General features: G+C 40.7%; 2 protein-coding genes across 7 annotated transcripts in view; one reads left to right on the top strand and one right to left on the bottom strand.

Annotated features, from left to right (window-relative positions):
- The window catches only part of FBXO9 (F-box protein 9), a 48,136-nt gene extending 38,304 nt beyond the window's left edge, over positions 1–9,832 (bottom strand). The window contains exons 1-3 of one of the 2 annotated variants that reach the window (XM_078447007.1): positions 9,596–9,832; positions 7,785–7,969; positions 5,702–5,785 (exon numbers count right to left, since the gene is read on the bottom strand). In XM_078447007.1, coding sequence (XP_078303133.1) covers positions 5,702–5,785; positions 7,785–7,787 — 87 coding nt within the window. In that variant the 5' untranslated portion in view covers positions 7,788–7,969; positions 9,596–9,832. The remainder of the gene's footprint in view (positions 1–5,701; positions 5,786–7,784; positions 7,970–9,595) is intronic. The other variant, XM_078447006.1, reaches the window with a different exon arrangement.
- Positions 9,833–12,852: 3,020 nt separating this feature from the next.
- The window catches only part of LOC132667196 (uncharacterized), a 22,110-nt gene continuing 19,238 nt past the window's right edge, over positions 12,853–15,724 (top strand). For 2 of the 5 annotated variants that reach the window (XM_060615745.1, XM_060615741.1), the window contains exon 1: positions 12,853–13,205. The gene's annotated coding sequence lies outside the window, so the exon portion shown is untranslated. Of the gene's footprint in view, positions 13,206–13,228; positions 14,888–15,724 lie in introns of those variants that run through there. The other 3 variants (XM_060615746.2, XM_060615747.2, XM_060615744.2) reach the window with 3 other exon arrangements.

The raw sequence follows: 15,724 nt of genomic DNA, 5'->3' as shown, positions 1-15,724 counted from the left end.
ACAAATTGGTATAGCCAATATGGAACACAGTATGCAGGTTCCTCAAAAAATTAAAAATATAACTACCCTATGATCCAGTAATTGCACTACTGGTTATTTAACCAAAGAATACAAAAGTACTAACTCAAAGGGACACATGCACCCCTATGTTTATAGAAGCATCATTTACAACAGCAAAGATATGGAAGTAGCCCAAGTGTCTATAGATAGATGAATGGATAAGGAAGAAGTGCCATATATATACAATGGAATGTTATTCAGTCATAAAAAGAATGAAATCTTGCCATTTGCAATGACATGGGTAGAGCTGGAGAGTATAATGCCAAGCAAAATAAGTCAGTCAGAGAAAGACAAATGCCATATAACTTCACTCATAAGTGGAATTTAAGAAACAAATGAGCAAGGGGGGAAAAAAAGAGAAGGAGACAAACCCATAGAGAACTCTGAATATACAAAATAAAGTGATGGTTAACTGTTAACTATAGAGAACTGATGGTTACCAGAAGGGAGGTGGGTGGGGCAGAGGTCTTGAGTACACTTGTCATATGGTGAGCAAAGGGTGATGTATGGAATGGTACACCCGAAACTAATATAACACTGTATGTTACCTTACTGGAATTAAAATAAAAACTGAAAAAAAAACAAAAAAAACAAAAAAAAAAACCTATTTGTATTTTCCAAAGTTTACTTTATGTAATGGGACTAAACTGAGACTTTTTATGGGACTAAACCATAAAAAAAAAATTTATTCAGCTATGAAACTGGTGACAAAACATAGCAGCCAAGGTCCGAGAGCATTATCAGGTTTTAACTTTTGCATACAGTATTTAATGCACAGTAAATTTTTTTTGTAATTTGTGTGACAGAAATATTTAGAGATAAACCAATCAAATGTAGTTTTAGTCAGAAAAAAAAAAAAGACTTGCTTCAAATCTAACAACACATACAGACTGAAAGTGAAGACAGAAAAATATATACCATGTAAACAGAAGCAGAAAAAAAAGCAATGCTTGTATCAGACAAAATAGACTTTGAAATAAAGATCGCAGCAAGAGACAAAGACACTACATAATAGTGTAAAAGGGATAAAAGAATCACTCTAAAAGGAGGACGTAACAATTATAAATACCTATGCACCCAATACAGGAGAACTTAAATACATAAAGCAAACATTAACAAAGAAAAAAATGGATGGTAACACAATAGTAGGAGACATGAAAAATTCATTTATACCAATGGACAAATCATCCAGACAGAAAATCAGTAAGAAAACCAACAAAAATCTATCAACACACTAGACCAGATGGATGTAACAAATATACACAGAATGTTCCAACCAAAATCAACAGAATACACGTTTTTCAAGTGTAAATGAAACATTCTCCAGGACAGAGGACATGTTAGGCCACAAAACAAGTCCCAATTTTAAAAGTTTGAGATGGTTACCAGAGAGGAGGTGAGTGAGAGGATGGGTGAAACAGGTGATGGGGATTAAGGAGTGCACCTGCTGTAATGAGCATCGGGTAATGTATAGAATTGAATCACTATATTGTACACCGGAAAACTATTACTGTATGTTAGAATTAAAAAACTAAAAAGTTTGAGATCATATCAAGCATCTTCTCTGATCACAACACTATGAAACTAGAAATCCATTAAAAGAAAAACACTGGGCAAACTACAAACACACAAAACGGCTAAATAACACCTTACTAGACAACCAATAAATCAACAAAGAAATCAAAGAGGAAATAAAAAAAATACATGGAGACAAATGCAAATGGAAAACACAATGGTCCAAATTCTTTGGGATGCAGTGAAAGTAGTTCTAAGAGGAAAATTCACAGTGATACAGGCTTACTTCAAGAAACAAGAAAAATCTCAAACAATCTAACCTTACATGTAAAGGAACTAGGAGAACAAAGCCCAAAGCCAGTACAAAGGAGGATATAATAAAGATCAGAGCAGACATAAATGAAATAGAGACTTAAAAAACAATAGAAATGATCAATGAAACCAAGAGCTGGTCCTTTGGGAAAAAAAAAAAAGCGAGCAAGAGAGGGATAAACATTTAGCCAAACCCAAAAAGACACAAAGAGTCGTCAAGTAAGTAAATGCACAAAAGGAGAAGATATTACAACTGACACCACAGAAATACAAAGAATTCCAAGACAATATTTGAAAAGGCATATGCCAACAAATGGACAACATAGAAGAAATGGATAAATTCCTAGAAACATATAATCCTCCAAAACTGAATCAAGAATAGAAAATTTGAACAGATCAAATACCTTAACAAAATTGAACTGGTAATCAAAACACTCCAATGAACAAAAGTCCAGGACTAGATGACTTCACAGGTGAGTTCTAGCAAACATTTAAAGAAGAGTTAATATTTAGTCTTCTCAAACCATTTCAAAAAACAAAGAGGAAGGAAAACTTCCAAATTTATTCTACAAGGCCAGCATTACCCTGATACCAAAACCAGACAAAGACACCATCTCTGATGACCATAGATGTACAAATCCTCAACAAAATATTAACAAACTGAATTCAGTAATACATTGAAAGGATCATTCACCACAATCAAGTGGAATTTATTCCAGGAATGCAAGCGTGGTTCAATATATGCCAATCAATCAATGTGAAACTTTACCCTAACAGGTATAAAAACCATATGATCATCTCAACAGATGCAGAAAAAACATTTGACTAAATTCAATATCCATTCATGATAAAAACTCAAGTGGGTTTAGAAGGAAGATATCTCAACATAAAAAAGGTCATATATGACAAACCCACAGCTAATATCATACTCAACGGTGAAAAACTGAAAGATTTTCCTTTAAAGGAAAATCAGGAACAGGACAAGGACACCCACTCACCACTTTTACTCAACATAATACTGGAAGTGCTAGTGGCAGCAATCAGACAAGAAATAAAAGGCATCCAGACTGGTAAGGAAGTAAAAAACTGTCACTATTTCCAGATACATATAGAAAATCCTAAGACTCCACAAAAATTTTTTTTTTGAAAAATGAATTCAGTAAAGCTGCCGGACACAAAACGAATATACAGAAATCTGTCACATTTCTGTACACTGAGAACAAAGTAGTAGAAAGAGAAATTAAGAAAATAATCCTAAATGGGATTATCATTAATTGACAGAATACTAGGAATAAATTTAATCAAGGAGGTGAAAGAGCTATACTTTAAATTTTTTTTTAATGTTTATTTTTGAGACAGAGAGAGACAGAGCATGAACGGGGGAGGGGCAGAGAGAGAGGGAGACACAGAATCTGAAACAGGCTCCAGGCTCTGAGCGGTCAGCACAGAGCCCGACGCAGGGCTCGAACTCACAGACTGTGAGATCATGACCTGAGCCGAAGTCGGACGCTTAACCGACTGAGCCACCCAGGCGCCCCAGAAAGAGCTATACTTTAAAAACTGTAAGACATTGATGAAAAAAATGGAAAACAACACACATAACTGGAAAGATATCCCATGCTTGCATAAAGAATTAATATTGTTAAAGTGTCCATACTACCCAAATCAAATCTACAGATTCAATGCAATCCCTATCAAAATACTAACAGTAGTTTTCACAGAACTAGTACAAATAATCTCAAGATTTGTATGGAACCACAAAGACCCTAAGGAGCCAAAGCAATCTTGAGAAAGAACAAAGCTGGAAGTTATCACAACTCCGAATTTCAAGATATACTACAAAGCTACAGTAATCAAAACAGTATGGTACTGGAACAAAAATACACATAAAGATCAAAAGAACAAAGAGCACAGAAATAAACCCACACTTATATGGTTAATTAATCTACAAGAAAGGAGGCAAGAATACACAATGGGGGAAAGACAGTCTCTGTAATAAATGGTGCCAGGAAAACTGGACAGCTACATGCAAAAGAATGAAAGTGGACCACCTTCTTACACCATACACTAAAATAAAATCAACATGAATTAAAGACCTAAATGTAGGTCCTGAAACCGTAATAGTCCTAGAAGAAAACATAGGGAGTAATCTCTTGGACATTGGTCTCAGCAACATATATATGCATATGTCTCCTCAGGCAAGGGAAACAAAAGCAAAAATAAACTATAGGGACTACATCAAAATAAAAAGCTTTGCGCAGCAAAGGAAATCATCAACAAAACAAAAAAGGAATCTGCTGAATGGGAAAAGACATTTGCAGATGATAATCCAAAATATATAAAGAATTTATACAACTCAATAATAAATAATCCTATTTATAATGGTCAGAGGACCTGAATAGACATTTTTCTAAAAAAGACAATAGCCAAGAGACTCATGGAAAGATGTTCAACCTCACTAATCATCAGGGAAATGCAAATCAAAATCACAGTGAGATACTGCCCTACCCTTGTCAAAATGGCTAGAATCAAAAAAAGATAAGGAATAACAAGCACTGGCTAAGATGAGGAGAAAAGGGCACCTTTGTGGTGGGAATGTAAATTGTACCAACCACTGTGGCAAACAGCATGGAAGTTTCTCAAAAAATTAAAAATTGAAATAGTGTAACAGTCCAGTAATTCCACTACTGGTTATTTATCCAAAGAAAACAAAAACACTAATTTGAAAAGACATATGTACTTAAAAAGAAAAGTTAAAAAATAAATAGATAAGATATATGTACCTCTATGTTTATTCCAGCATTATTTGCAATAGCCAAGAAAGGGAAGTAATCTAAAGTATCTAGTGATAGACAAATGGATAAAGAAGATACGGGGTATGTGTGTGTCTATGTGTGTGTGTATACATACATACACAATGGAATATTAATCATAAAAAAAGAATGCGATCTTGCTATTTCTTTTAAAAAAAAATTTTTTTTTTAATGTTTATTTATTTTTGAGACAGAGACAGAGCATGAACGGGGGAGGGCCACAGAGAGAGGGAGACACAGAATCCGAAGCAGGCTCCAGGCTCTGAGCTGTCAGCACAGAGCCCGACGCGGGGCTCAAACTCACGGACCGTGAGATCATGACCTGAGCCGAAGTCGGACGCTTAACCGACTGAGCCACCCAGGTGCCCAGCGATCTTGCTATTTCTGACAACATGAAATGGACCTAGGGAGTATAATGCTAAAAGAAATCACAGAAAGATAAATACTATATGATTTCACTTATATGTAGAATCTAAAAACAAAACAAATGAAAAGACAAGCAAACAAAGCACAGAAACAGATTCATAAATACAGAAAAGAAACTGGTGGTTGGCAAAGGAGACATGGGACAATGGGTGAAATGGGGATTTAGTACAAACTTCCAGGGTTGCCTGGCTGGCTTTGTTGGTAGAGCATGAGACTCCTGATCTGGGGGTCGTAAATTCATGCCCCACACTGGGTATGGAGATTACTTAAAAATAAAATCTTAAAAAAAGAAAAAACAGAAGTACAAACTTCCAGTTAAAAAATAAGTAAGACACAGAGATGAAAAGTACAGTATAGGAAATACAGCCAATAATACTGCAACAACATATGGTGATAAATGATTTAAAAAAAAATCTGTAAGATAGCTTTAATTTGCTTATTCTGTAAACCAGTACGAAGGTACAGTTAAATTCAATGCAAATAAAAACCGATATATCTTTGTAAGCATGACCAATTTTTGCTCATGTATGGAAAGTAATGGAATAAAAATTAAATATACACTTGAAGAAACATGCCTGCAGATCTGTTTCAGCAGGGCTTTCATTTTCATCATCTCCTGCTCTGACAGTATCAGAATGACAATCTTCCTCAGCTTCTGCCTGAAGGGGAAAACAAAATAATCATCAGGAATATGCAAACATCAGTTTCCCTTTGTAATCCACATCTCCTTGAGCTACTTGCCCAGTGAAATATTTAGTTGCTTCTCTCTCATCTCCTTCACAGTTAAGTTTAATGATTCCAGTAGAATAAAATTCCATACTTTTTTTTTTTTTAACAGTGCAGAATAAACAACTTTACTGGACTCCAGTTAAAATGTTATGGTAGATGATTTAAAACAGCTCTGCTTCAGAAAATAACATTTAGTTGTAGCATAGAGTTCAGCAAATAGTTTTCTTTTCATCCAGCACTTTTAGTCCATAGGTAGATGCCCTTCCTTTTACACCACTGGCATGTTACTAATATGTGAATGCGACTTTTCTCTTATTTTAAATGTCCTGGGAAAGGTCATTAATTAAAGACATGTAATAGTGAATGTTTCTGTAAAGAAGCCTGTTCTGTCTTATAAACCCAGATTTATATATACTGGATTGATTTAAGTGGAAAAAAAATGGGCTGGAATTACTGTGCAATGGTTTGGGGCTTAACAAAGGTCTCAGGTCAGTTTCCTTGCATTTTATCCTTTTATTCTCAATATGTGTTTGCTAAGTTAAACTGAATCCTACTTTCCAGTGAAAATGAAATGCTTCCTCAGTTCAGTCTGTTAGCTAACAGGCTCAGTAGCAAATGGGACTTGCTCAACACTTCATGTGTTCAGTCCCACAATGTGGTAATAGGGGAAATGACCAGAGGATTAGAAATTAGAATAAAACCTACTTAATTTCACTTGTTTCCAAGATGCAAGCTTTATAATTGTAAATTTTCACTGTAATTTGTTTCTAGGACAAAACACATTAACACAAATTTTTGAACTTGGCAACCTGACAGACTTGTACTACTTTACAGCACAACATAAATAAGCCTCATTTCATATCTTATCTCTGGCAACCAGACTCAAAGCAGAGGTGACTTTAAGACTTGAACTAGTTAGTATATTGGAAAGTGCTGGGCACACCGCAAAGGATAAATTAACGAAGATATCAATGAAAGAGGCCAAGATTCTGAATTAATTTCCAGAAAAATGGAAAATGGAAGCATTAATGTATTATCAAATATATTTTTTGGTCTCTTTAAGCTGGGAGCTTTTGTACTAATAGGAAAACCCATAATGAAGGACTTTGAATTTTTTTTTTAATTTAAAAAAATATTTTTATTTATTTTTTAAATTTACTTATTTTGAGAGAGACCGTGCAAGTGGGAAGGGACAGAGAAGGAGACAGCAAGGATCCCAGGCAGGCTCTGTGCTGCCAATACAGAGCCAAATGCAGGGCTTAAACTGAAGAAACTGTGAGATCATGACCTGAGGAGAACCAAGAGTCAGACACTTAACTGATTGAGCTACCCAGGTACCCCAGGACTTTGAATTTATAGACCCCATTGAGGAGCATCTTTCTATCCTTACATAAGAGGCTGCTTTGTCACTGTAAACACTAAGTGCAGCTAATGGGAGGGGACCTGAGCTCCCTCTGACATCCTCTTAGTAACTCAGCCTTCTAACTCTGGCCTAGCAGTCTTACTAAAGTGACTTCATTCCAGAGCTTCCCCTGCTCTCTCCAGCTCCATGCTCTTGCACATGCTGCTTGCTCTCTCCATATGGAATAACTTCTTCCTCACTTGGTAACTTCTCTTCCTTCAAGGTTCAGTTCAGGGATCATCCCAGTAAGTCTAATCATTTGAACTGCCTTTGTTTCCCTACAACATTCGTGCTTGTATCATAGCATTTAACAGCTGTATTGAGATTATTTTTGTCTCTTTGCTAGAGTCAGTGCATTGGGAACAGGATCAGTCGTATTAGTAACCTTAGAGGGCCAAACACATTGCTTAAGTTGTAGAAAAAGCCTGTCCAGGCTTCACCTTTCACATCTGTGAAGAGAGGGTTGTTGGATTTGATAACCTCTGAGGTACTTTTTCATATGTGACATTTTATGATTAACAGTTTACCATAAATCGGGGCACCTGGGTGGCTCAGTTGGTTGGCCGTCCGACTTTGGCTCAGGTCATGATCTCACAGTCCATGAGTTCGAGCCCCACATCAGGCTCTGTGCTGACACCTCAGAGCCTGGAGCCTGCTTCAGATTCTGTGTCCCTCTCTTGCTCTGCCCTTCTCTCACTAGTGCTCGGTCTCTCTAAAAATGAATAAACATTAAAAATAAATAAATAAAAATTTTTACCATAAATCACCTTACAGGTCTGGTTATATTGGAGATCTAGTATTCGTTGGGGTCTAGCACCAATAGGAGCTCAAAAAAAATTGTTTGAATTAACAAAAAATGTCATGTGGACATACAGAGCATGTCTAAAGAATGAGGAAAAGAAACAGGAAATCTTTAATACAGAAAGCATATTCTCCCCTGAGTTCCTGCTTTGTTCTTGAATTCCAGTCCTTTATTACTTTGATATTGACAGTATGATGACTATCAAATTTGGGGTTTTACTACATTTTGTCAACTCAAATACTACTTGAAATAAGTAGGTCCCCAGCTGTCACCCAGAGATTTTCATTTTATTTTTCATAATTGAATCGAGCTAAACATCACCTTTGACTTGAGTTGCTTATGTCTTCATCATTTTACTCCTGTTTTGCAGATGGGATTAATGAAATATAAAAAGTTAAGTGCTTGGGGCGCCTGGGGGGCTCAGTTGGTTGGGTGTCCGACTTCCGCTCAGGGCGTGATCTCACGGTCCGTGAGTTTGAGCCCCGCGTCGGGCTCTGTGCTGACAGCTCAGAGCCTGGAGCCTGCTTCAGATTCTGTGTCTCCCTCTCTCTCTATCCCTCCCCTGCTCACACTGTCTCTCTCTCAAAAATAAATAAACATTTAAAAAAAAAAAAAGTTAAGTGCTTAATCCTGGTCGGTCAGAGAACTATTCTGAAAGCTTAAGGGCGTAATCAATTACTGCTTTTTCTATCATTCTGGTTAATTTAACAAAATAAATTCACCCATCCATTTATTTAATAAAACATCTGAGTGTCAGCTCATTGGTTTAGTATCATTTCACACCTGATTCATTCAATCCTAGTTAGTCTCTCAGATGGAAAATGTACTCAAAGCCAAAGAAAGGCAGTTCAGGATAGAAACTACACATTCCAGCATGCAACAGTCCCATGGAATTTGCGTTGTCAATTTCTGGAGCTTAAGCCAGTCTCTCCATTTGGACCGCACTGACGCTGCTCAGGCCCTCACCGCTACGAAGAGAGACATAATCTCTCTGAACCCACACCGCCAGGACCGCCTGCCAACATCCTACCCATGGCACTTGATGCGTCACGGGGCAGGTGCGTCCTAAACCCAGGACTCCTTAAAGGACCTGAACGGCTTCTCCGTGGGTACTGCTTGCCGGAGGGGTAACAATCAACAAGTTGTCTCCGTTTCCCAAGGTTCCCTCAGCCAATTTCAGATGCTGCAACGGCTCACCTGAACCTACCCTCACTGCTTTTGATAAAATCCCTCGAGGGGCACATCCTGAGCAAACCAAAAAGAGTCATTCTTTTCTGTTGTCCTGCAAACCCGCTCTTTCTCACACCGGATCCCGGCTGCGGGGGTTCAAGCAGGAGGGAACGCAAGGGAGCGGTCGGGGATGGTACCCGCTCCACTCCCTCTCAGGCCAAAGGCCCCACAATGGGTGGCGGCCGAGCAGCTCCTACTCCTCCCAGTCTCCACTTCCCGCTCTCTCGGGGCTCCTCCCAGGCCTAGCCCCTCCTTCACACCGCACTCCCACCTCGCAGTGTCCCTGCGAGCCCCCTCCCGGGTTACCATGCTGGCGAGGCGGCCGGCCGCCGTCGAGGGGCTCTCCGCACCCCCTCTGCACCGCTCCCCCGAGGAGGTGTGCTGGGTGTCCGGGTGTCTACTCCTGTCCGTCTGCTTCAACAGGGCTTAGCAGAGTTCTCGGTCGGAGAAGCGCACCAGGCAGCGGCAGTAACTGCGGGCCCGGCGTACGGCAGCCATCTTCGCAGGGCAGGGGGCCAGATCCGGGCGCGCTAGAGCGACGGCCGGGAACTCGCGGAGCGGAGGGACGCCCGCTGCCAGCGGAGGCCGAGGACCAAGCGAGCACCAGAGCGTCGACGCTGCTGAAAACCCCGGACGCCGCGGAGGAGCTGCCCCCTCTACTGCGGAAACCTGTGCGGACGCACTGAGCATGCGCAGTGCCGCTGCCGCTTGCGTGCGCCTCACGGCTCCCTGGCCTCGAGCGCGCTCCCTAGTGGAGGGGTAGGAGGTGTGCGCGAGGTCGCCTTGGCAGATCACCAATTTGCCGACTTCGAATTCAACCTATGTATTCGTCTCAGTGACCACTTATGCAAACTTGAACAAGCATTATATCAAAAATGTTTATAACTCAAATCTAGGGTTGAGACCCTAAGGTAAACATTCCTTCAGGAACATCGAACTTCGTGCTCAGGAAAGTCGCTACACGCTTTTCGGGGACTCTGGTTCGAGTCCTACGCCAGGATTTCAGGGAAACGGAGAAACCCCACTGCAGTCACAGGCTGTTATAATGGCTAAACTTTTTGTAAGTACGTACTTGGAAGTTCAGGAAAAGATAAGCTTAGTATAGAAGCAGGGCGAAAGAATGCCACGGCAAGATTTGCCTTACTACAAGTGTCTCCGTTTGCATCCCATCATGCAAGAGGGGAGAAAGATGTTGAGACTCCTAAGGCCCTGAAACCCGAGTCCAGAGGAGACGGAGCCCGCAATGTACTCTGGGGTTTGTAGTCCGCTGTTCCGCGTAGAGCGCCGGAACTTATCCGCAATACGAGCCCCACCTCTTAAAGCCCAAACACCTGACTTTGTTTCCTCACAAGACACTCCTTTATCGGGCGATTTATTATTTTGCCGCACTTTACATTGTTTTAAATACGGAAGTTTGCATGCTTTGTAAAAACCTACACTCTTACAGCCCCTTACCTTCATTTGGCAAATGTCTAGTTTCTACTAGTTAGATAACTAACAGTTATCAGGTTTCCAAGAAGCTAGTTCAACGAACCCACAGTTTAAATCTCTTATCCATTATTTTATTCTGGAGATCTTAGACATGCAGTACATCTTTGGCAGAAAAATAGGGGCAAAAAAAGGGAGGGGGTGGCAGAATGGTGAGCTACAATAAGGAAGACCAACGGCTATCTTTTAATATTAGGATCTATCATCCTTTGGATGTGTAAGTTTTTATTTCCACCCTAAATCAGCTACCTAGAAAAAGTACCTTCATGTTTAACGAAGGCCAAAAATTTTAATAGTTTTTAATTTTTAAAGGAAACTTAAATCTTTTAAAGATGACTTTCTTCTCAATGACTTCTTTAAATTGATTTTGCAGTTTAAATAGGAAGGGGGGAGAGCAGATGTAAGGATTTGTAATCAGAGAAAGTGATATATGTGACTCATGAATGCAAAAGATTAGTTTCACAAATGAAAAATGAGGCATTGAAATATTTTCAGAACTAGTCTATTTCACCAAACATGATGAATGCTAATTTAAGATCTCTTGGTCAATTAATTCAGATTTCTATTCTAGCTAATAAATAAAGCTTAATAAAATATACCATTTGTAACGATAAATTAAGCAGCTATTTTATTAAAATGCTGTTGTTTCAGTTACTAAATTTTCTATTTTATATCAGTATCCACTGTATCCATTAGACCTCAGATTTGTATTATCTTATACTTACAGGGTTATAATTTTCCTGACCCAAACCATTTACTAGCTCAGTGGACCCTTGTTAAAGGTAGATCAAGACTGTCTCTCTTTTTTGCTGGGTAGACTTGCTTGGACAACTGAACTTGACTAAAACGGGTAATTTTAGGTATTTTAAAAATCACTTTTCATGGGAGCAGCATACAGTTTGTTAGGCTACCCTTTTTAGCCCCCTATCTTTTCATTGATAATGACTTTCAATTTTCATTTGCCATATGGTCTGGGTATTATATAGGTAAACACAAAGATAGATAAATGTTACAGGTTTTCCAAGTGGCCAGTTGGGATAGGAAGTCTTGTATCTTGTGGGTTTTTCTTCAATAGGAGGAAGAAGAGAGAGGGATTCAGACCTTTGTTATAGATTCTATTAGGAAAAAAAAATGCCTTGAGTTCTTAGAATTCAAACATAAAAAGAGAAAATTGATATGAAGATGAGCTGGAGAATTTAAAACTCAGAGAAAGATCCACAATGTGTAAATGGGTTATTGCTGTATTGATTAAAATTGTGTTGCTCAGGGCAGTGTGGTTCCCTGGACCAGCAGCATCAGCACCAGAATTCTGGGGATGAGCCCAGCAATCTGTTTTCACAAGCCTGCCAGGTGATTCTGATGCCTCCAACTAAAGTTGCTCCCTCCTGCAGTCGACTAGTTCTGAAAAATGTAAAGTCTTGGGGCAATTATGTAACTTTAAATTGGGAAGGGGGGAGGAGAAGGCTTGAAGCAGTTTCTTTTTTCAAGTCGCGTCAGAACCAGCCTTTATATGGATGATTTAAGGTAATGTCTACAATATAATTTATGACACAAGTGACTGTGTTTAACACACAAGTGTGTTAGATTACATATAACTAGTTACACGCAGAATACAATTGTTGTATGAATCATATCTAGTGTTTCCCACCTGGATAACAATCCAGTCTTTCAAAGTAAAGTTGCTAACCGTATAAAAGCTCTCCAAGTTCAAATGAATGCTAACAAGCAACCCGTTGCGTTTTTATTTCAAAACATTTTTTATTGATGTAAAGTATAACACAATCTTCCATCTTAAGCATTTTGGAGTGTACATTTCAGTGGCACTGATTTCATTCACAATGTCGTGCATCCCCGGTTATGTTTTTTTAAACCGGGCAAACGTTTTCACCATGATTACCTGTAATGAAGTGTTCTCAGAACCTCTGTCCACGGCCTTCGTTTCTAAATCTTGATCCCTGATGCACAGACGTGCAACAAGGAGAGCGTGTGGAGCTGGGGGGGACGCACGGGTGGTCAGCGGACCGCAGGGATCCCTGGGCTTGGTCCGCCCCGGCGAAGAGCGCGGCGCGGCACCTCGGCGCCCCCGGGCTGCCTGGACGCGGCGGTGCAGGGACGCGCAGGGCCAGCGAGGGGAGCTGCAGGGTAACTTTTCCCAGGGAAAGCGGCCGGTCGTCCCCACTAGAAGCCTCCCTGCCTTTTGTTTGTTTTCCAGCCGGAGGCTGGAGAGCGGCCGGGTTCCTGCTGCTCCACCATGCGCCGCGCGGCCCGTTCGACTCGCCGGACCTCCCGGGCGTCCCTATACGGACCGCTCGGGCTGTCCTAGCAGGGATCGCCCCTACCCCCAGTTCCCGATCCGGCTGCTGCGCCCCAGTCGCCGAGGAACTGCGCTCACCGCAGGGGCGGGCCCCCGCCTGTGTTCGCGGCGCCAGTAAGTGGGGCCGGGGATTTAGGGGCTTCTGCTAGGCGACCTGTCACTGGGGATGAAGGAGTGGAACTGCGGAGGGACCCCGGCGCCGGGGCCTCCGCGAGGGGCTGGAAGGAGAGGGAGAGGCTAATGGGCTGTAGTTTCTCTCCGCGGTCATGTGGCTCTTTCCCTCTTGGCATGGAAACTCCGGGTTGCTCCGACTCTGGAAGATTTTGATGGGTGTTTACCTTTCGGTGTTAAAGAGAGAAAAGACCTTGCCCGATTTTAAGCCTCTTTAGTAGGATGTGGGGGACTTGCTGTTGGAATTTTCCTGACTAGGCCTGTGGCTGTCCCACAAGGGGGTCTGAGCCAGAATCTTCACACATTTATGTGCAACCATTTTTCACCGGGTTTCTTTCTGCTCTGATTTCTTCTTATAACCTGAGTAGATATTAGGAGAGTGATGTTGAAGGATTTTCCAGAGCAACCGTTTCTTTTGGAATATACCTTTTAAAGTCTGACTTTGACACTAACATAGAGGGCTTTTACTTTAAATATAAAAGTAGTTGAAAACGTCATTCTGCAGAAAAGAGTACTCATTTCTACTTATAATTAAGTAAAGATCTGCTTTTGCTAAAGCTGGGCCAGGCTGAGAAAATACTGCCTTGAATTTTGCATGCAAGTCTAGATTTCTCCAAGGTATTGTTTTTTTATTTTGGCCTGTAACACTCTTTGTAGCAATAGAAGTTTGATAGCTACAGTTTTCATGTCTCATTTTCCAGTGAGTAGGCTTTCAGGATGTGCCCCAACAGTGAATTGTACTCTTGCTGAATGTACAATTAAAATGAGCTTGAAATTTGTGTAGTCAACATGTAAATTATTAAGAAGAATTTGTGTCTGAACCATATGCTAGCTGTACTAGGAGTTAATGTATGCATAAATATGCACATTTGAAATAGTTTCTGGACAAAGCGCTCTGATTTGGTAAAGAATCTTTAATGCCTTCCTATCTATTTGAGGATCACTAATTGTAAAATACTAGGAAGTGGGTATAGAAATGAAAGCATTGCTGTGATCCTCTAAAATGATATCCTGTACCACTGCCCCCTCCGTAAGATATATGGCCCCCTACAGTGACCTTGCCCACTTTTTGTTTTCCTCTGTCCACTTTGCCTTGCCCTCCTCCAAAGTCAGGAGTGGGCAGCCACATTTCTTAATGAGATCAGTTTCGTTTTAGATGATGGAGGGATGTGTTGGAGGGTTGATGGAGCCTGTCTGAGGAGGCAGAGGTCTCTGCTCCTTGCCAAGGGAACTCAGCATTTAGCCAGAGAAGTGGTTTTTCTCACTGAAATTTCTTACCTACAGTCAATTCATAAACGAGTTGCCAGGATAAAGAACAGGTCTTTTGGAGTTTTGTTGACTGTTCAACATCATCAAAGCTCTTTTTATACTTTCATTGTTTGTTTTATTCGTAGCACTTTTTGAGGTTCCCAGTAAAGGTGGAAATCATGTCAGTCTTGAACCTTTGGAATTATCTTTATCTTTTCCTTCATTTCCTTCAGCCTCTGTATCAATGAGTCACCAAGACCTTTGAAATATGATTTGTTCAGATCCCTCCCTCCATGTTGTTATCCAGAACCTCACCCTTCCTCTCCTGCAGACTGGAGCAGTCACTTAACTGGCAGTCCAAGCAAGCCTGGCTCTTAGTAAGTCCTCAGTAAATGTTTGCTGAATAAACCAATGAATGAATGAATGAGATGTTCCCCTTTCTGGTCTCTTCAGCATTTGCTGTCCATCTAATTTTTTTTAACTATCACTTCGACTCTCTCCTTGCCTTGCAACCTTCAGTTCCTCTCCATTTGCTATCTCAAATAATTTGCCTGATTTTTCAAGGCTTTCATAATCAGGCCTCACCCCTCCTATCTGAATCCTATTTTCAGTTCACTGTAGATCCATGTGCTCTATGCAGTTTGGTCTTGCTGCCCTGCTAAGGGGGCCAGGCTCATTCCCACTGCAGTGTCAAGGCTCACACTGCTCTCCTAGAAACTCCCTCCCTCCTCCCCACTCTCCCATGCAAATCTTACCCACCCTCTGAGGAGGAGACCAGCTCTCCTTCTTACCTAATGTCTTCTCTAGCTACTCACTCCTCTTCTCTTTCTTTAAAGTCTTAAGATTCTTGTTTGTTAATTCTTCATTATATTGGCTGTATTGATCTCTAATTGGTTTAGGTTATTTTAAGCCTCTTTAGGGCAGAAGCCATAGTTTATGCGTGGTGATGTGGTGTCCTGGGCTTTGGAGTCAGGCAGAATTGAGGTCAGGGCCTGACTCCACTTATTACTCACGTGGCCTTGTGGGATACTCCTAGCATTTGAAAGGGGAAATGCCTTCCCCAGCATGTGGTGGTGCAAAGATGCCCTATGGTGCCTCAACAGTGCCTGACATACACTTAACTAAAATCTGCCCATCCCTCACAGTGACTCAAAGGGGCCTGAACATGTAGCACCTATTTGGTAGGTATTTGTTGACTGGCTTGTAGTAGACTA

Source organism: Panthera onca, chromosome B2 (assembly GCF_046562875.1).
Source record: "Panthera onca isolate mPanOnc1 chromosome B2, mPanOnc1 haplotype 2, whole genome shotgun sequence".
Classification (NCBI taxonomy): Eukaryota; Metazoa; Chordata; class Mammalia; order Carnivora; family Felidae; genus Panthera; species Panthera onca.
This window is presented reverse-complemented; position numbering and strand designations above follow the sequence as displayed.